This window comes from Toxotes jaculatrix, chromosome 19, assembly GCF_017976425.1.
Source record: "Toxotes jaculatrix isolate fToxJac2 chromosome 19, fToxJac2.pri, whole genome shotgun sequence".
Classification (NCBI taxonomy): domain Eukaryota; kingdom Metazoa; phylum Chordata; class Actinopteri; family Toxotidae; genus Toxotes; species Toxotes jaculatrix.
Window position 1 is genome coordinate 1,466,324 of NC_054412.1, and position 19,839 is coordinate 1,486,162.

The 19,839-nt window shown below is 44.6% G+C and overlaps 1 protein-coding gene across 1 annotated transcript; it reads right to left on the reverse strand.

Moving 5' to 3' along the window:
* Window positions 1-3,386: 3,386 nt before the first annotated feature.
* cd109 (CD109 molecule) lies at window positions 3,387-19,263 on the reverse strand. Its single transcript, XM_041064945.1, has 33 exons — window positions 19,193-19,263; window positions 18,566-18,732; window positions 18,440-18,468; window positions 17,745-17,981; window positions 17,475-17,600; window positions 16,774-16,813; window positions 16,547-16,628; window positions 16,347-16,440; window positions 15,836-15,974; window positions 15,363-15,472; window positions 14,932-15,210; window positions 14,284-14,385; window positions 14,031-14,093; window positions 13,512-13,685; window positions 13,101-13,253; window positions 12,564-12,653; window positions 12,370-12,439; window positions 12,160-12,277; window positions 11,893-12,010; window positions 11,511-11,624; window positions 9,973-10,191; window positions 9,379-9,520; window positions 7,829-8,005; window positions 7,487-7,568; window positions 7,166-7,394; window positions 6,925-7,096; window positions 6,610-6,800; window positions 5,565-5,720; window positions 5,199-5,264; window positions 4,470-4,606; window positions 4,128-4,284; window positions 3,940-4,042; window positions 3,387-3,586 (listed from the first exon to the last, which is right to left on the reverse strand). Exons 1-33 carry the CDS (start codon window positions 19,261-19,263, stop codon window positions 3,387-3,389), a joined length of 4,407 nt encoding a protein of 1,468 aa, XP_040920879.1.
* Window positions 19,264-19,839: the final 576 nt, after the last annotated feature.

Here is a 19,839-nt window from a genome sequence, read left to right on the forward strand (position 1 = left end):
TATACAATCAGCATCCAGTCTGCCTGCTTGTGTGAAACCTCCACTGATTCCATATTTCCCTCATTAGTCTGCAGCGTGCAGGCCAGGTCCATCTGCCTCCCATTAACAGTGGCAGCCAGAGAGGCTCGACGCTCACACAGCCTCAACTTATGCAGCCCATGTGAAAGCCTCTATAAAAAGTTTCCCGTCGTTACCTTTGTGTCATGGAAAGTTGTCGTTTGGAGAAATTAAGACCAGTTTTTTTTTTCCTAAAGCAAGGCTGCCACCTAGTGGTGAAGCTGGGAAAACCATCTCAGAATGAGCAACATGTCCAAACTGGTTGAGGACGGACTACAACAGGAGAGACCACGTCAGGTTCCAGTCCTGTCAGCCAAGACCACGGGTCTGAGGCTGCAGTGGACACAGGTTCACCAAAGCTGGACGGATGAAGACTGGAAAAACGTAGCCAGGTCTGATGGATCTGGATTCCTGCTGAGCTGCAGGTGGTAGGATCAGAATCCAGCAGTCCAGGCTGGTGGTGGTGGTCGTGTGATGGTGTGGGTGGTGTTTTCTTGGTTCACTTTGGGCCTTAAAGCCGTCGATCATGGTCTGAATGTCACAGTGTGTCTGAGTGTTGTCGTTGACCATGTTCATCTCTTTATGGACACAGTTTACCATCTTCTAATGGCGACCCCCAGCAGGATAAAGCTCCATGTCACACAGCAGGTTCAGTTGAATTGTAATTGATCCACTATCCATAATCCCCTGCAGGAATTTTTAGGGGGTCTGAAAGGAATTCAACAGAGAGACAACTTTCCTGGTCCAGCTCCGGACGCTGATTGAACCCAGATGCATGTTCTGATGGCTCATGTCCTTCATCCAAAGCGCTCTCTTGAAATATGGTAGCGCCAGTGCTGTGTAACTGTGCCATTCTTGCATTGTTTGATGAGAATGAGCGGAGCGGTCTGCACTGCATGTGTTGACTGAGTGAGCCGTACATGTGGTGCAGCTCTGCTCGCTGACAGATGATGCATTAAGAGGCCGGTGCCTGGAGTTAGGAGCTCTCTGGAGAGAATATTTAGCCTCTGTGTTCGTGTTTATACTCTGACAGGATCTGGTACACACTCTCGAGGCTGAGCGATGAGAACACCGGTCCAGCATGGTGGTTTCGATCTGTGTTGGCTGTGAGATCTGCTCCGTCCACAATAAATTAGAATCCAAACTTGCTTCTTTCTCATAGTGAGAGTCTGAGAGTCACATTCTCACTGCACACACTTTCCCTCAGGGTGAATTGTAATAACTGTGGTGATTGCTTAACTTTTCATCTAGCGCCATCATCAGGTCAGAGTGTTGTCCAGTGCTTTGGTTCATGACCTGCTAAACGAATGACATTCATCAGCCTCAGACTGTAGCAGCTTATTATTATCAGTTTACTCATCCTGGCGTCAAACGCTCCTACGATCCGTGCAGACGGTGACCCACAGGGCACTGTGCACCTCCAGAGGAGGTCAGTTGTAATGAGGCAGAACCAGAACGTCTGAGGCCATTAAAAGCCAGAGGGCAGATAAACGCTGGCGATATTGATCCCACCTGCTTCTCACCTCCACATGTGGTCAGACTTTCTCAGCTCCGCTCGATGCTTCTCTGAACTGGAAAGTTCAAGCTGTCCATCTTCGCTGGATCTTTGATGTTATGACGCCGTGTTGTTAATGTTTATGCCTCCATCACTTTGATTGTCGCGAAGATTTATCGTGCTCCTGCAGCGTTCGGCAGCATACCTGCTTTAGTATGGAGATTTATGGGAGGCCTTCAAGTGACTCTCATGCTTCTGCTTGTGCTTGGAGGCTTTTCTCGTCATGGTCACAGTCTGATTAAAGTGACTCTGCCAACTGAGGTTAATGTCCACAGGGTGAATTTTTCAAATGGATTGTTTAGAGCTGTTTTACCTTCTGTCATTAATTTGATGAAGGCAGGAAAAACTGTGAGGCTGCTCCAGTCCTCTGTCACAGCTGGTTCTCCACCTGGGGTCAGGACCCCTCCAGGGATCACAGACAGACTTAATGGGTCACAGGATGAATTCAAAAGGAATTTATATGGTGGATAAAAAATTGTACATCAGTTATTGTCACCAGGATTTCTGACCTGTTTCCTTTTTGTTAGAATCTGTCAGAAACCTGAACAGATTTCAGCTCAGTGGAGCTGAGGTGGTGCTGACATGATTGACATGATTGTAATAGAATGAGACGCCTGTCAATCAATTAAACACACACAAAAAAAAACTTTGCCTTGAGCCTTACATGCATCATACACCAGAGGCGTCTGTAATAAGAAACATCTGGCGGTTCCAGGATACATGACCTGCTATTAGCATAACACAGCCCAGTGTCAATCAACCTGCTTGAGTTGGATGAACAAAAAAAAACAAAGCTGCAAAGAATATTTTCATGATTCAGATTCTGCACATGTTGTTTATTTCAGAACAAGCGTCACAGCTGCTGGTGGCACTGCCATTCCTGTTGCTACAGGTATTTTTGCCTAACTACAAATGATGCAGTGTTTTTAATATTAAAAAGTGAAACTGACAGACGCACAGTCTTCACATCCTGTAAACTCATTAAGTTGCTTTGACGAACATGTAAGCTAACACCTGCGTATTTCCACGTCCAGCAGTGATGGAACAGCATCGTTCATTTGGAGTCATGTTTTAGCTTTTTTGCTAAAACCAGCAGCATCTGCTGGAAACGACGCAGTAAAGCTGCTGCACAACCAGAGGGATGAAGGAACTGAGCCTGGAAAGCTCTGCAGAGCTGTACAGTTGGTTTGGATTCTCAGGAGCTCAGCCGATCTCCTTCATCCCGCTGGCTTGTTTCTGGTTCACTAAAAACATCCCAGCAGCTGAACCGTGTCCCTCTCTGATCTGTCCTTATTCTTCTGAAGCATCAAACTAACTGAAGTGGACACCGAAGTGTCCTGAGTTTTAGGTCTCCCCTGACATAAACTCTTTTAGTTTTGGTTTGTTCAGTCAAAACTCCCAGTGTAGGAATGTACATGTTTCACCCTGAATCTAAATCTTCCAGTTTACAGACGAACGACACCATTTAAAATAAGTTTCCTGGTGATTTTAACCTGTGAATTTAAAAATGTCTTCGAGCTTCCCAGAGTTTTAAAATACTCTGCTCCTTCTTCCTCACAGGAAAATCAAGAATCTACAAATATGTAAATATTGTACATTTCTCAGGTTTAACTGTTGGACACATTTTACACAGCGAAGCTCAAACATCACAGTAAAGTAACAAAAAGCAAAAGTGAAGGGAGGAAGTATCAGTCATGTCTCACTGTGCAGGTAAACGCAGACACCCTGACAAATGTATACATCTAAAGCTGAACCAGGGTTTATTCCTTTTTATTTACACGCTGACGCTGATGATGAAGAGGAGGAGCAGAGCAGGTGGTACAGTGGTCAGCAGGACGTTTTGGCCGCTGTGCGATGCAGCACTGAGCTCGTAATAGCTGTCCACTCTGCACTCGCTGCAGTCCTCACCACAGAAGGAGCAGGTGGACATGTCACTCCTCCACTCTGATTTATACGTCCTCACCGTCCTGCGTCCTGGAAGGAAGAGTCAGAGGTCAGAGGTCAAAGGCTGAACATGACTCTACCTATATGCAAGTTGTGTTTGTTCAGTTTCTATATTTCTGGAATGTAAACTGTGAAATGTGAACATCCTCTGGTTTTAATTTTCAGTATCAGGCGACGATCAATTTTTAAAGCCTTTATATAATTAATATAATTACTGTTTATGTGTTTATGTTTAAATAATTGTCATTTGTTCTGAAGCTTTTTCAGGCTGTTTGATAAAGTAGTGATTTGGTGCAGGCAGTGTGTTCCTGTAGATGAACCCTCCGTGGGAACAGCGTTAGGAGAAGTAACTGCACACAGTGATTACTGGACCGTGGCCTTACTTGGTTCATAATAATCATAGATGAGAACAGCTGCCTCCTGGACTTTGGCGACTTTGTACTCCATGACCAGAGGAATCAGAAGACACAGCTCATCTGTCGTCACCTGGAAACACATTCACATTTTATATTCTCGTCTTTCGCCTCAGACAGAGAACCAGCAGGCAGACGCAGCACAGTGTGACACCCACAGAGTCCAGGTACAGGATGATTTTCCCCGGCTGTGTCTCCACTTTCTTTATGACCCCTTCAGCCTGGATGCCGACCACCGGCAGACTGAAGCCACTCAGCAGACCAACCTCCAGGATGGCCATGCCCGTCGAACTCAGGCCCAGATCCTCTGACAGGCTGCAGAGGGCGACGCAACAACGTGAACACATTACAAAGCGGTATCACTGAAAGTATCACTCATTCTGTTAGTTCAATTCAACATTATTTACATGCAAGTCATGTATCGGAACCAGAAGTAATCTGTGACAGACCCGGACTCAGGGACAGAGCAGGGGCAGCTGTCAGAGAGCCGAGCTGCTCACCTGGTGCAGATGTACAGATGTGCTGAGTCCATTTCTGTGTCAAACAGCTCGACGTACAGGTGAAACGCTTCGTGTTGGTCGGCGCGTCGTCTCCTCCTCATCAGCTCCACGTTCCTGACGTTGTAAAACACGTTCAGCTGACGGACGAGAAGAGGACGAGAGGGAAAATCAGGCTGAGTAGGATCAGGAACCGAGCAGCTCAGTCGTTTAGTTTTGGCTTTATCTTTTAATTTTGTGTGAAATCACCATAAGATTTAAAGGAATGATGTGACCAAGAGAAGGTGCCGCTGTCATGGATTTAACACCTTTACTTTAAAAAAAAGATCTGACTTCATGTTTAGTGAGTTACGTTTGAAAGCCAGCTCCAAAACTGTTGTCAGTCGTAAATGGTTTTAATGCATCTGACCCAGTGAGCAAGCAATGAAACCAGATTTTAGAAAAACACTGGAGGCACGTTGATTTGCATCGGAAACCCTTTAAATGTTTTTTCTGTACTGGAAGATTAGTTCACTTTTGTTTTCTCAAGACTTCAAGGACCCAAATTCTGAAAAGCAGGATCAGTAGCAGGTCCAGGATCAGAGCTGCCAAACTCGTCTCAGTCGACACAGAAGCTGTTTTCCATTAGTGAACCAATGTGAGATGTGGGGGATGATTCAGAGGTTTGGAACCACGCTAAACTTTCCCAGTGGTTAGAGACTCCTTCTGTGTCACTGACCAACAGTCCTGTACCTGAAACAGAGCGAGTCCACGGCCCACTGCGGTCACCTGGAGGTCCAGCTCCTCCTCCGGCTCGATCTGAAACATAACAACACGAGACCAATCGTACCGTGTCCTGCCTCCACATCAGCCACTTCATTCAGAACGTCAGATTCTGTTTTTAACATGTGAAGGTCCATCAGTTAACTGCTGAGTTCAGATTTCAGCTCAGAGGTTTTAAGGTGAGAATCTGGTCTGAACCTTAAATGATGACAACTGTCAACTGACAGTTCAAATAAAGGTTTTATCTCATTAAAGCATCTGTCTCACCTCTGTGTGATGTGAGCTCTCATTGGTTATCGACCACATTTGATGCTGAGCCATAACGGCTCACCTTACCTGCTGACTCTGCTGCAGCAGGTAGTTGCTCTGGTGGATGTGGAAGGAGGCGACGCTGGTTGAGGGATCGGTGTTCACCCTGATGGTGAGGTCGAAGTCGTGAGACGTGCCAAAGGCTGCGTATGTGGACAGAGCCTGCAGAGCCACGACTGTGTCCTGAGAGACAGGAATGAGATTCGTTACACATTCATATCTGTGCGTGTCTGATTCGACCTCACACATCTGCTGCAAAATATTCTGTTACAGTTCAGTCGCTGACGGACTCGCTTTGATAATCGCTGCTGATTTCCTGTTTACAGCTGTGTACCTTTGTGTGTGTGAGTGTAGCTGCGTTCCTGCTATTTCACATGTGTGTGTGCATCTGTTTTCTGTGGGTAAATACAGGAATGTTTGCCTGCCTGGGAAAAACCTTTGTATTGTATTTGGAGCCACTGACACACTATTTAGATTTTTTGTTCCTCGTAGCATCTGACATTCGTTCGTGCATGTTCGTGCATGTGTAAGTGTCCGTGTGTGCTAAGGGGTTAATTATCCTTTAGTCAGCACATGCTCAGACGGCCACAGTCTCCTGATGTGACACTAACCACAGTTTAAACCTGAAGTGACACAGATGGGGATTTCTCCCTTTGTATAAATCCAGTTGTCTGAAACTTTAAATCCTTTTAAAGGTAACTAAAGTTTGTTTTTTGTTTTGTTTGTGTTGAACCTTCTAATAACACACGGACGCATTAAAGACAGAGGTGATGTGAAGCGAAGGTTTCTGCAGAGGGAGGTAACAGTTGGTGGCAGTAACGCAACATAAAAGGCAGTAGTTCACCATTTTGTCTGTGCCATTCGGTGCTCTGCTGAGTATGTGTGTGTGTGTGTGTGTGTGTGTGTGTGTCTGAGTCAAATTAAACTGCAGCGTGTGTTCATGGTGATGATAATGAAGAAAAATATCACCAAACCAAAGTTGTTTTAAATGAGCCAGTGTTTGATGTGGTCACATCATTTCCACATTATTTGTTTTGACATCATCATACTTTTTTTTTTTTTAAGATCTGACCTGAGTGCTTCCAAACCCTCCTCTGTGGTTACGCTGCTGACTGAGCCACTTCATGAGGCTGAGGCCCTCCGTGACGTGGCCCAGTTTATGCAGAGAGAGCAGCACGTAGGACGCCATCTCAATGTCTGCCGAGCGAGGCTGCCACGACGATGACAGGCCGGCGTCTGGGGAGGACCACATCGGCACGCCATCTAATCACAGAGCACAGTCAGAGGAGATGCAGCCGTCATGTGAGCTACACTGTTTCCTGGTCACATTAGAACTGTTTTTTATCAGTGGTTATCTGATGTCACTTCCATACACCTGTTATCGTACCTCTCATCTCAGCTCGTCCAATCAGTTTGCTGAGAGCCGTGTTGGCGTTGGAGCTGCCGGCCAGAGCCAGAGCATAGCTGAGCAGGCTGAGGCTGTAGTTACTGGGGACTCCCAGAGCCAGACGGGTCTCCAGGAAGACCAGGGCCGCGGACACCTGGCTCTCATACTGAGCCTGACAGACAGTGTGTCCATTAGTCTCTAACCTGTACAGAAGGAGACATACAAACATTTACTGACTCACCCTGATCTCACTGTCCTCCAGCAGGGCGATGAGGACGTAGGCTGTGAGGGAGACGGGGCCGTCCAGGCCTCCTTGGAGCTCGGTGTGGATCACCCGGCCGGGCTCCTCGAACCTCCCGTCAGCCCCTTGCTGGGATCCCAACCAGGACGCCGCTCCGTGCAGCACGTGGGCGTCGATGCTGATGAACGGCCGCGCCTGCAGGAAACACCTCAGCACGAAAGCAGTCAGCCTGCGGAGACGGAGTGTCTTTCATCAGTGTTTCTGAGAAGCTGAAACACAGCTGTTGTCTGTCCACATTTTGCAAACTGCTTTGTAACACACCAGGTGCTTCCAGATGAGTCCTGGTCTCCGAACGCACTGAAGGAGCTGTCCACTCTCTGATAGGACAGCTCTCGCTCATACCCTGAGGAAAAGGGCAGCAGAGATTCACGCCATCACCTCGGTTCATATTTCAACTAAATCAAGCTGAAGGAGAATTTTGAAGTAGAAAGACAGTTTTTAAAGATTAAAGGCTGCTCATAAAGACAGACGTTCACTGTTGCTCCCTTTGTGCTCTCTTCTTTTTCTCTTATGGCACCGAAGCTGCTGATGGAAGGCAGCAGGTCTTCTTTGTGTGTATCGTGTACCTGTGTTACCGTGACATCATCCGTGACCGTGCTCTACCTTTCATCATGTAGTCTTTGGCCCTGTCTGTGGTCTCCTGGTCAGCCTGTCCCGTAGCCCTCAGATACTGGAGGACGTAGATGTTTGGAGCAAAGTTGATCATGTTCTGTTCACCACAGCCGTGAGGCATCTGGATCAGAGAGTCCAGGCCGCTGATGGACGGGCCGAGGATGTCACCTTCATCGCCATGGAAACCAGACAAATCGGACATGATGAGAAACACCGGGGAGAAGAGTAATGTTAACAGTTGACCGAGCCAAACTAAACAGTGGCATCGCATCAGCAGGCTGTGGGTGGAGGAGCTCCACTGCAGCAGCAGAGTGAAACAAATATTTTGTCGATCTGGAAGCAGAAATCATTCCTCTGGTGGAGCTAAACCTCGGGGGACATAGTAAATGAGTCACAGTAGTGGTGGATGAATAACACTGAGAGTCATCTTAGTCATGATAGGAAACATCAGTGCTGAATGTCACAGACTTCTGTCTTCTGAGAAGTCCTCAGACTCGACCTCTCTGACTTCTGCACTTTGTCAGTGTGATGATCTCAGATTCATCCTCAGATCTGTGGGTTATTCATTCATGCTGATAAGATCCAAATATCTCATCGAGCTGTTTCTGAGTCGTGTTTCTTTTGGAAACAAAGGTTTAATCAAGCTTTTGTGATGTTACGGGAAACCATAAATACTTCTCTCAGGTCCAGAGATTAGATTATAAAAACATCATGAACCGTCATTAAAACGCCAACAGTTTATTCATTTATCTTGTTTTTTAAGGGGCAGAGTATTTCCTGGTGCTGGGCTCTCTGAGGCAGGACCTTGTTAGTGGTGCTGGAGCACCTCTGTGGTTCACCTCTGACCACGCCCAGCATAACCATGACACCACTGACAGGTGTGGTGCAGCCACACCCAACAGTGAAGATCAGAAAAGACGAGATTTTAAGGTGGTGTTCATTTACTTCATCAGACAGGTGTTCAGTGTGTTATCTCACAGGTGATGTCACTGCTCCATCAGCAGTTTCCTCTTCACTGCTGACGCTTCACCTTTAACATCACTCAATCTCCTGAATCTCCCACATTCATCACCTGAGTGTACAGGAAAGTCTGACCTCAGCCGGCTGCTGCATGTTGTGCTGCACATGTGTTCATGTTGAACGTCTGCACATGTGTAACTTCCTGCGCAGCTGTTTGAACGAGTGTGTTTCATGGTTTTCATCACCCTCAAACATGAAGAAACCACCTCTGGTTATTGTAATCCATGTTGTTTATCACACATGTGTCTGATGTGTCAAACACGCTGGAGCACATATGTGTGACGTTGTGATGTTTAATTTAAGTTTTTTTAAATATGGGAGGCACAGGTCAAAGGGCCAGTAGATCCAGTGGTTTAACGAACCTTGGATCATGTGTTGTTGTATATACATTAAACCTATTGTTAGTTAGGAATCAATAGTTTACTTTTGTTCTGTTGATTTACAGGAATCAGCCTGAGGCCTCAGGTGATCTGAGCCTGAATCGGTTTCCCGGCAGGTTCTGACTCAGCGTGTTTACATACCAACGGCCGTCACCGAAGCTCTCGCGCTGCCCGCCACAACATATGCTGGGAAGGTGAACGTGACGTTTCTGGAAAGGCTCGGCTGTGATGCAGAAACCTCAAACAGCAGTGAGGTGGAGAACGACTGCTCGAGTCCTTCAGCCTGAAGAATCAACAGCAGTGAAAGATGAAATCACAACATGCAAACAAATCTGGTGAGTAATATTTCTGGGAAAGGCAGGGCCGTAAACCAGGTCAGGATTTCTTGGGTTACAGTGGATGAAGTTCGATTTCCTTAGAAGAGCTTCCTTTGTGTTTGTCTTGGAGCTGCAGCAGTTTGACAGACGCTCTGATAAACACAGTCTGACAGCTTCAAGCTTCAGCTCTCACTGGTCAGGATGTTTTGTTCACAGGCTGCTTCACTTTCAGCTCAGAGCATCAGATTTAGAAGCTTCTGCTCGTATCAGTGTGAAACACTGACCCAGTGGTTCCCAAAATTTGTGTTGTGTTTCATCTCCATTTGTACCTAATTAGATCTCATTGTTCTATATTCATTTAAACACATTATTTAAACTCCCAGTTATTGACTTTCCCTGTGTCATTTTCTCAGAGCACCTTGACGAGCACCGTCGTGCGGACGAAGTCGGACGCCGTGGAGGACACAGCTTTCACAGAGATGGGGATTTCTCCGAGGACCAGCGGCTTGATGGGAATGAGGACGGACGTCCCGCTCTGGCTCCCCACAGACACCTGACGAACACTGGGCATGGAGAGCTCCTCATTGTCCGGGAAGACAAACTCAAAGGTGTCACTCTGGGCTACAATCACCATGACCTGCCAACAAAGACGGGGAGAATCCACCCAGATCACGTTAAACCAAACACAAAGAGCATGGGAGGAAACAACAGGAGCCTGTTGTTGTAACCAAAGATCAAATTAAAAAACATAATTATAAGGACAAAAGCTCTTTGAGGGTTTGATGTGATGTTTTATGAAGCTTTTATGTGCAGAAGGACTTTAAGATGAAAGAGTGCCTGGGTCATGTCTGTCTCATGTCCTCAGAGGTAAGGTGTTAAAAACACTGATGCCTCATTAGATTATAGCAACCTGACGCCTAAAACATCCCCACTAACCCCGTGAACCACATTTATTTCACAGGAGTCGACTGTAATCAGACACGTGCTGTATTCTGCTGCTGGTGCACCGTGACACGTAAATATCACGCTGCTGGAACCAGCACACTGATATGAAGCAGATATAACGTCCTGTAGTCTGAGAAATCCAGCATCACTTCATGTTCACCGCGACCTACATTTATAAACCGCTGGATTAACACCAGGGGTGTGGATTATCTTTGGCAAGCTCATTTATACTGGAGTACTGTACTGAACAATGGCTGAGGCCGGGAGGTTTACAGGCAGTACATAAATGGGGATATCCATCAAACTGATCCACATATTGAGCCGTTGTTCTTCACTCACCAGACGGTCTAACTCCACAGGGGAATATTCCTCTGCGGCCCACGGTGTGACTACCCCCAACAGAAATGATAACATCGTCAGAGGGTTTACTCCCCAAAGACTCCTCACATTTCTCTTCAACTTTTCCCATTTCCCTTTTATAGTCAGCCTCTTTTCCTACATTACCCGGCGTCTCCGTCTCTATTGGTCCTCTGAGACGTGGCAACGAGGAATTGTGCTTCGCCGGACGAAACTATGTGTGAGAAGAAACTAAAGCAGTGGAGGAGATGGAACATGGCTGTGAGTCAGTCCATTAAATGAGGAGACAGACTTAATAAATTACTGAGGGAAAAACTTTCTACCTTTAAAATGACATTAGATTTAAAAAGTTTCACAAAGCCTGGACTTTGGTGTAGATATGATGTTGTTCATGTGTGAAGGCAGATTATACTGGGCAGCCTTCTCATTAATCTTCTACACTATGTCTACACACTTAATCATCATCATCATCATTTTTCATCATCACTTACAGCTGTAGAGCCAAACATCTGCAGAACGCAGCGCATGCTTTGTGTGATTGTTAGCAGAAAGCAACAGAAAGGTCAGAACAAAGGGACACGCGGGGTCCTAATTTTCTGAATCTCCTGATCCAGGAGTCATCGAGCCCAACTGTGTGCGGAGCAACACACTGACCTCCAGGGCCTGTGGGAGGTAGTTGAACAGGACGATCTCCAGCAGCAGCTCCTCTCCTCGGATGATGAAGGCCGGCAGATTCAAGGACAGGAAGAAATCCTGGAACACTGTGAGCTGCGGGAACGTCACATGGAAACTATCTCAGCAGGTGTAAGCAACACGAACACGACAATATACACTAATATTAACAAGTAAAAGAAGTAATAACACCAGTTTATTTGCTATTTTATAATACAAGAATTCAAAGGGTTAAAAAAGAGAAAGAGAGAGAGAGACTGAATAGACATAAGAAAATAATTCAGATTTCAAAGCAATAAATTAAAAAGAATTGAGGATAAATAGGCGGAGGAAGGTCTTGAAGTCACTGAAGTGATAGAAATACCTCTGCAGGCCTCTCGACGACGCCCAGACCCAGGTTCTCAGACATGACGAAGGCGGTGGCTGTCCAGGTTGTGATGCTGTCTGGTACAGTTAGAGTTAACGCTGTTGTGTCTGAATTACTGAGATAAAGACAAGAAACAAGATTTTTAATTTAGAAACACATCAGTTAGGTCTGCGGAGAATTCAAAATGACACTGTTCATTTGTTGTTCAGCAACAGGCCGAAGATTGTACCACACTTTACTCTTTTTATTTTTCTGAAACTTCACCTTGTGTTGGTATCCACCCAAATCCAGGTCTCTGGAAAGTTCCAGCGCTCTCGTGGCTCCTGTTGTTGATGTAGATGTGGGTCGTCTGTCTGGGACAGGGTATATATTCCCTCCCCTGCTGTTTAGAAGATGAGTGTCAGTTATATTAGCTTTGCACATAAGTGAGAGTGAAAGGTGGATTTTTCAGTAACGTTGATTTTTAAAACTTACGAAATACAGGCCTCAGTAGATCGTCCATCATGAGTAAAGAGGCATCAGTCATCGCCACGAGACCACATGTCTGCACAAAGACAAGGAAACAGTTCAGTCCAGAAACATCATCATCATTTCTACGATGTATTAGATGGAACACACTGTGTAACTCGCCAAGTCAAGACAATGTTCTGAAGGTGAGTAAAACGGACCTTGAAGACAGAGTATGGATCTCCCATTGTCAGAATGTCCGAGTAGGCGTCAGCCATGGGAATGCTGTACTCCATCATCTCCTCCAGCACCTGTGAAAACAACACCAACAACATGCTCAGAGCTGCTATTGTTGCAGCCTACAAAGAGCAACAACACTAAGCAGGACACAAAAAGCTCCTTTTGTTTAAAACCAGTTTGACGGAGCCAGGATGAAACACGCACTGAACCGATACCGGGGCGGGGGGCAGCAGATTGGCTTTCACAGATGTACCTGCAGGGGATGTTATACAGGGGAAATGTGTGTGTGAAGGTGAGCATATGGCTGGAGAGCTGTTACTGTTGGAAAATATTAAACTGGAGAGGACCCCGGGGAGTTCTGGAAGCTTCTGGTGTTCACAGATCACAGGTTGGACTGTTGTAAACAACAAAGCGTGTTATATGACCAACAAATGTCTTTACAGAACACGAAACATGTGACTACAGGCTCCTACATTTGTCTTTTTGACCGAGGGTCAGATTGAAGCTGTTGTTCTCACCCTCTCCTCAGTGATGTCGTTGTGTGACCCTGAAGCCTGCGTCGCCTTGTCGACCACCAGGATCCCGACCAGAGAGCCAGGCTCCGCCACCGTGACCCTCAGTGTGACCTCGTCACCCGGCCTCCTCATAGTGTTGCTCCAGTTCAGAGACACCTGCCAGTCACAGTCACAGTCTGGTCAGTCATACACCATCACCACACTCTCACACCGAACTGATTCAAACGCCACTGTACATGGTACAGGTATTGAATTTTCTTGTTTTAGGTCTAAGATACGATCAAACTGAAAGTCAAACATCAAGACAAATGAGTCTATGACGCTGTAAAAAACCCATAATCATACAAAGTCACGGCAGATAGGTCAAATAAAATATTACCTTGTAATAAAAAAACAAAAGAAACAAGAAATCACCTGGTTTTGTAAAGTTTGGGTGATGGGCAGCTGGAGCACATCGTTGACGATCTCTCCGTTAGCGTGCACACAGTAGACGATGATGCAGGCCAAAGGAGCCCAGGAGATTTCCGGAACCAGTGTGAGATCACCAGAGCTTTTCCCAGCGGAAACCACCTGACCTCTGGACTTCACCTTCACACACAGAAAACAAATGTAAGGTGTAGTTCAAGGTGAATTGTTTGATATGTTAGAATATTTAAGGCCTAAAATGTTCGATAACAAGGTCATGGAGGTCATGCTTCGTTTTTGGCAGGAAGGTGACAAACTCCCAAACAAGCTGACAGACATCTGGCATCTGATTTATAAAATGAAAACATAGATACAAACCTGATCCAGACAATGTGAGAATTCACATTTATTACATGTCTTTAATGTAAGTCGCTATATGTGAAAGCCTCAGACGACTGAAGAAAAGGTTTATCAGTTACATGCATGTATTAAATAATTGGAGCATGAACTTTATCATAAGTTTCTTACTATGTAGTGAATCTCAGTCATTGGAAAATTCCTCTCAATGCGAAGCATGACAGGTGAACCAACCTGAAGGAAGAGAAGATGCTGATGTTTTATTCCACCACAGACTTTTAACGACTTTTTCATGTGTATTTATATTTGAAAGTGTTCTTAGGTCTTACAGTACAGTGAAGTAAATGTATGTCCTGTTACTGTTACTGTTACTGTTGTAGACCAACAGTATGTCAGCAGTGCTTCTGGCCAGGTTATTCTTTACCTCTGGAGATTTGGTGGGTTTCTGAATCTGCAGGTAGGAGTGACTGGGTGATGTGTAGCTTCTGTAGAGCTGCAGAGTACTTTGGCTGTCCTCAAAAGAAGCCTGAGGACATAAAAGACAAATATGTAAAGAAGGTTTTAGCTTTCTGTCCTGATCTGATCTTTGGCAGCTTCTTTGGTCTAAAAAGTTTTTTTTTGTTTTTTTTTTTTCTTCACAGATTTCAGTTTCAGGCTGTTTCACCTGGTGCTATTGAGTCTGATCTGGTAGTTGTTTACAGCAGTACAGTGCTCGTTTAGTTGACCTTAGAGGGGTTTACAATAAAATGTTAACTAATGTAAATATACCGTCAGCCTGTGACACTGTTACGCTCCTGCCAACTTAAAGTCTGATGATATTTTACAGGTCCAACAAGTTTTCAAGTATTTATTACTTCATCTTTTTCTAGTCTGCCACAGAATTCACTGCATTCAGTTTCTCTTGCTGTTTACCAGCTGTTTGCTGTTTACAGTGTTTACAGAGCACTGCATTCTGGGACAGCAGAGGTGATAAAAATCACACACAAAAAACCCCATCATTTTTATCCTGCATGTCGGCTTTTTAAAGTCGACTTTATTTGTAATTTGTACTGTGCAGGGTTTTCTTACTTACATCAATGGTGAGAGTTTCAGTTTCATTCATGACCTGGATGTAGAGGGGTATGATTCCGTCTGCAGGGATGGGAAACTCCATTTCTTTAGGCGGCATCTCCTCTGGACGTGGACGCGTTCCTGATGGACCTGTTGTGTTTGACGCACGAGGCATCATTTCTTGTACACTGTCGATTTTCCAACTCCATGGACTTTGCTTTCGTTGTGTCACGGACACTTGAACGGTCTTCCGCTGATCTTCCAGTGACAGCGGCTGATTGTTGTATGTAGAAATTTTCAGCTACAAAATTAAGAAATGATAAACTATTAACCGCTGTTAAAACGCTTTATTTAGAAATATAGAGCCGTTTGTAAAATCTATTGTGCATGGGAAAGTGTGCTATAAGGGACTCTATATAAAGTCATTCTGCAGGTGAAACTGTATTACCTTACCCTGGCAATGAACTTTAATGAGGGCCTCAGTATTTTGGGATAGCCGTCAAAGGAAAGTTCATATTTGTGTTTCGTCAGTGATACCTTTGCCTTACTGTTGTATGTGAGACCTGAAAGATGAGAAGCATTTGAAATGGTCAGTAATACACAGCATCAGTCATCTTCATCTGATTAAAATTCAAAACTATTGTAGTGGAAAGACTTTAACTGTGATGCAAAACAGAACAAAACAGTGTTCTTCACACCGTACAGTACAACAGAGCAAACAATCTGAAGGAAGTTTAAGAGAAATCTGTCCATTAGATTTTTTTGTATAGACACAATTATTAGGACTGATTCTCTGATTTCATTACAGTTTGGACAGTAGTTGTCCAGATGTCTTACAGACGGACAGACATCCCCATGTTTAAGCTTTACCACTCTCTGGTCAAAAAAAACAAAACCTAGGTGATGTTGTGAGGTAAAAACTGTACCTGTGAGATGTTCAGTCACATTAACCACAATGGTTAGGAATTCATTCATGTATCCTTCATTAAAGATCATCTCTAAAGCTCTTTTGCCCATGTGATGGTAGTCAGGAACGTCAAACGTGAAGTCTGCGGTGCCGTCGATCTAAGTCAAAGTAACAGTGATGTCATCGAGGATCATTTTCATTATCAATTTATCTGTTAATTACATTATTTAGTTCAGTGATTAATTGGTTTTGTCAAGAAAACAAAAAATTATAATACATTTTCGTGGTGACGTCATCAAATTTTTAAATATAAACATTAAAAGAAAAAAATAAATCCGCAAATAATAACATTTTACGCTTTAACTTGACAAATTATCAGAATAAATAATATACTAATATAAATGCAGTTTTTTATAACATTAGGAAACCGTCTCTGTGTTTTACTCAGTGAGTCTTAAACTTGTGTTGTTATCAGATAATTATCAATATATTTATCAGTTCAAATCCCACCTTTAAACTGAATCACATACCTCTCTGTTTTCTTCATAAGTCTCTACAATACCATGAAAATGATGAAGGAATGTTATGTTCATGTTTCCCCGCACAGGTTTCCCATACAAGTACCTGAGGGTGAAATCACAGCCAGTTTAAATAATCCTCATTCACTCATTCACAAACAAGATTATTAATATACAAACAACATCACTGAGTGAGACAGTGCTGGTCTCACTTTGCTGTGACGGAGCCCCACAGAGTGTCCTTATGAAAAATGGCATCCGGAGCATCTATCACGACCTCAAACTTCGGCAGCACTGCAACCAGACACACAGTGAGTGGATTTTACATGCTGACAAAATTAGAATGCAACAACATTTTCTGCCAAAGCAACATGTAGATGTGTTAAAACATACAATTGCTTAGCTGTCATTGTACAACATAAAGAAAACGTCCACAAACCATAATGAGCCACGTGGAAATGCTTCTGACTTGAAACTCCCTGTAAAACAAACAGAAGCTAAGTCGAAACATGACCTCTGCTCTGGCGCCACCCTCAGGACAGACTCACTGCTGTAAAGGAGCTAAGGAGAGCAAAGTTTCTCTCCATTTTTCATCCATCCAACAGTTTTGTTTTCTGGTTTATGGTGAGCGTTACAGCCCCGTGGGGACATATCACTGTTCCGTTAAAGGACTGTATGGACACTGTTAAAGGCCTTTCCTTGCTTTTATATTTGTTTGGACTCTTTCACATAGAAAAACACTACAACACTCTTCCCCTTCATAACTCACACTGATTTGCCACCAACTTCCAGAACATCACATAAAAAGCTTTTTTTCAGCAGGATAACATCAACTGTCCAAAACTATTACAAATCACTGATGGAAAACTAAATCCACTGCATCATCAGACAACACCGTGGCTAAGGTTTGGTCAGCTTTAAGCACAAACGCTACCCACTGGTTAAGGTTAAGGAAACATTGTGGTTAGGGTTAAAATAACTGAGGTTTGGGAACAGTCACTGTCGTGCTTACAATAATAACCATGTATTTAGGTTTAGGGAACAATCAGAGTCACGCTGACAGAACAGATGGGTTCATACAGTCGTGGTAACAGCGGGTAACATAAACTTACTGCACTGTCTCAGATGTCACAAACTTACACTGACGGTAGAGACAATGGTCCATTCACCCAGAGGAGGGTTTTCAGACAGCTGAAACTCTTTGTTCACGACCCCGAGGACACTGTCCTCAGACAGCCACTGTCTGATCAGGTTTCCCCTCGGATCCTGGATCGGGGAGAACATGGACGGACTTTGCTGAATACTGGGAATATTTAGACTGATTGATACTGAAGAGGTTTGATTACTGATGTGCTGGAATATAAAAATAAAAATCTATCTGTATGTTGTGTTGTAAAATTTCAGACTCACTCTGATGATGATGTTCACCGGGCTGATGTAAGGTTTCCCATCGGGGTGAATGGACACCGCTCTGATCTTCACCACCTGCCCGGGCAGATAGTTCACTTTGTCTGTTTGGATGAAGGTGGAGAGGCCTTTGGGGTCAAAGTACAGGTCTGTTGAGTTGGAGAAAACTTGGATGCCACCCACGTGACCTCTGACCTCCAGGCTGTAGGGATGCCAGTAGCTGGACTCGCTCTCGTGGATCTGCAGGGACACAACATGGACACCATGGTCTTTTCACTCGACACCTCCATAATGTTCAAATTCTACAAAGCCAGTGGAGGACAACGGACTAAAGTACGTTTTATTCTCTTAAAAATGCAGATCTGAGATACTGTTGTTGAGCTGTGGCTCAGAGAGCAGGCCTCAGCTTCGGCTCTGCTCAGCAGCTGACTGAATTTTACTTGATTCTATTTGTTTCTGGTCAAAAGCATCATTTTACACTTCAAAGAAAAGTGTCTCCTCTGAAAACAGACAATCTGCGTTTGCTCTGGGCTCATTTGTCCTTCACCAGAGCTGGAAACGAGTGAAGTAAACCGCTGCTTAGTGCTTCCTTTTTTTAATTTCTGGGATGAGATGGAGACTGAAGCTTCAGCTTATTGTGTCGACCCTTTTCACAAACATCTAAAGACTCGTCTTAAATACTGACAAGCTCAACTTACCGGTGGCAAAGTCAGCAGCTTAGTCGAGCCTTTAAACAGAGAAATTGGCAGCAGTGTTAAATCATCATTTTACGTTGTATTAAAATCAGAAGACAATATTTTGTTGATGGAAAACAAACAATTTACCTCCTTCAGCTGTGACTGATTTAGAGGCCACGGTCTGGTTGCCATGAACAATGTGAGCAGACACGAGGACGGATGAGGTGGTAAGGATGGTGACCGACACTGACGGTGGGACTCCAGGACGAAGGAATCTGGGAGCCAGCAGCAGGTAGGAGGGCCGAGGGGCCGAGCTGAAAAACCACGTTAATATGAGCAAACACGTCGGGCTGAACACACAAACACTGCGGGAAGCAAATCTGAGGGAGGTGGATTTTCTGTGTTCACAAAACTCTCCGAAACTTTAAAGAACCTACAGAATTCACAGTTTACACTGGATCTACTTTGTGTTACGAGATAATAATGAGTTACAGTTTAATACGGACAGTCTTATTTACTACTATCGTTTAGCACATATTCAACACCACAATCCTTTATCAATACTACGACTGTTTACCTGTGATACTTTGTTTAAATTCAACAATATATGAGTGAAATCTTGTATTTAACATTATTTTAATACAACATGCACCATATAGACATTACGTGACATGTAAAGATTGCAAATTAGACGATATCTCAGTTTTGATAAGGAACCTTAGACAGACCCTTCTATTGGCCAGGCCCCTGCTCTACCTGTACCTGCCCCTTCACCTGTGTGCTGTGCTCTGGGCGGCGGTGACAACAATGAGGCTGAAGAATCCCCACACCTGGAGACGCTCCATTTGCAAGAGTGAACCTTGCTCCACGAAGTCTCGCTCAGTGCTGGAAGTGGGTGATATCAGCGACAGCCTTCATACCTGCAGACAGAGACCACACCTCTCCACCTGATTTACTGAACGAGTGTCACTTTACCTGAATTCCCCCAGGGAGGCTTCATTTAGGAGCTGAGACTGGGTGTTTCCACACTGAGGATATTTACACTGATCCCACAGAGGACAAAGATTTATGATGTCTGCGTCCAGCTGGCGTTGGTTCACCTGGACCTTCCTCCTGCTGCCTCACAGCTCCTGCATGGAGCTGGAAAAAGATGAGAAAGCGCCATGAAAAGTAGAGGCCCCCCCTCCCCATGGGGCCCTGACACCTGAGGGCCCAAAGTCTCATTTTTCTTTGGAACATTGGAACAAAAGGTTGGGAAACGGTGCCTTACACAAACATATGACTGTTTTATTTGCATGTTTCATATCACTAACCATAAATTCTGTGAACTTTAAATTAATTCTGGAATTTTCCAAAGCAGGAACTCTGCTGTCCACCCTCAGCTGAACCCTGAGCTTCAGTCTCCGCTGGTGGTGAAGAGG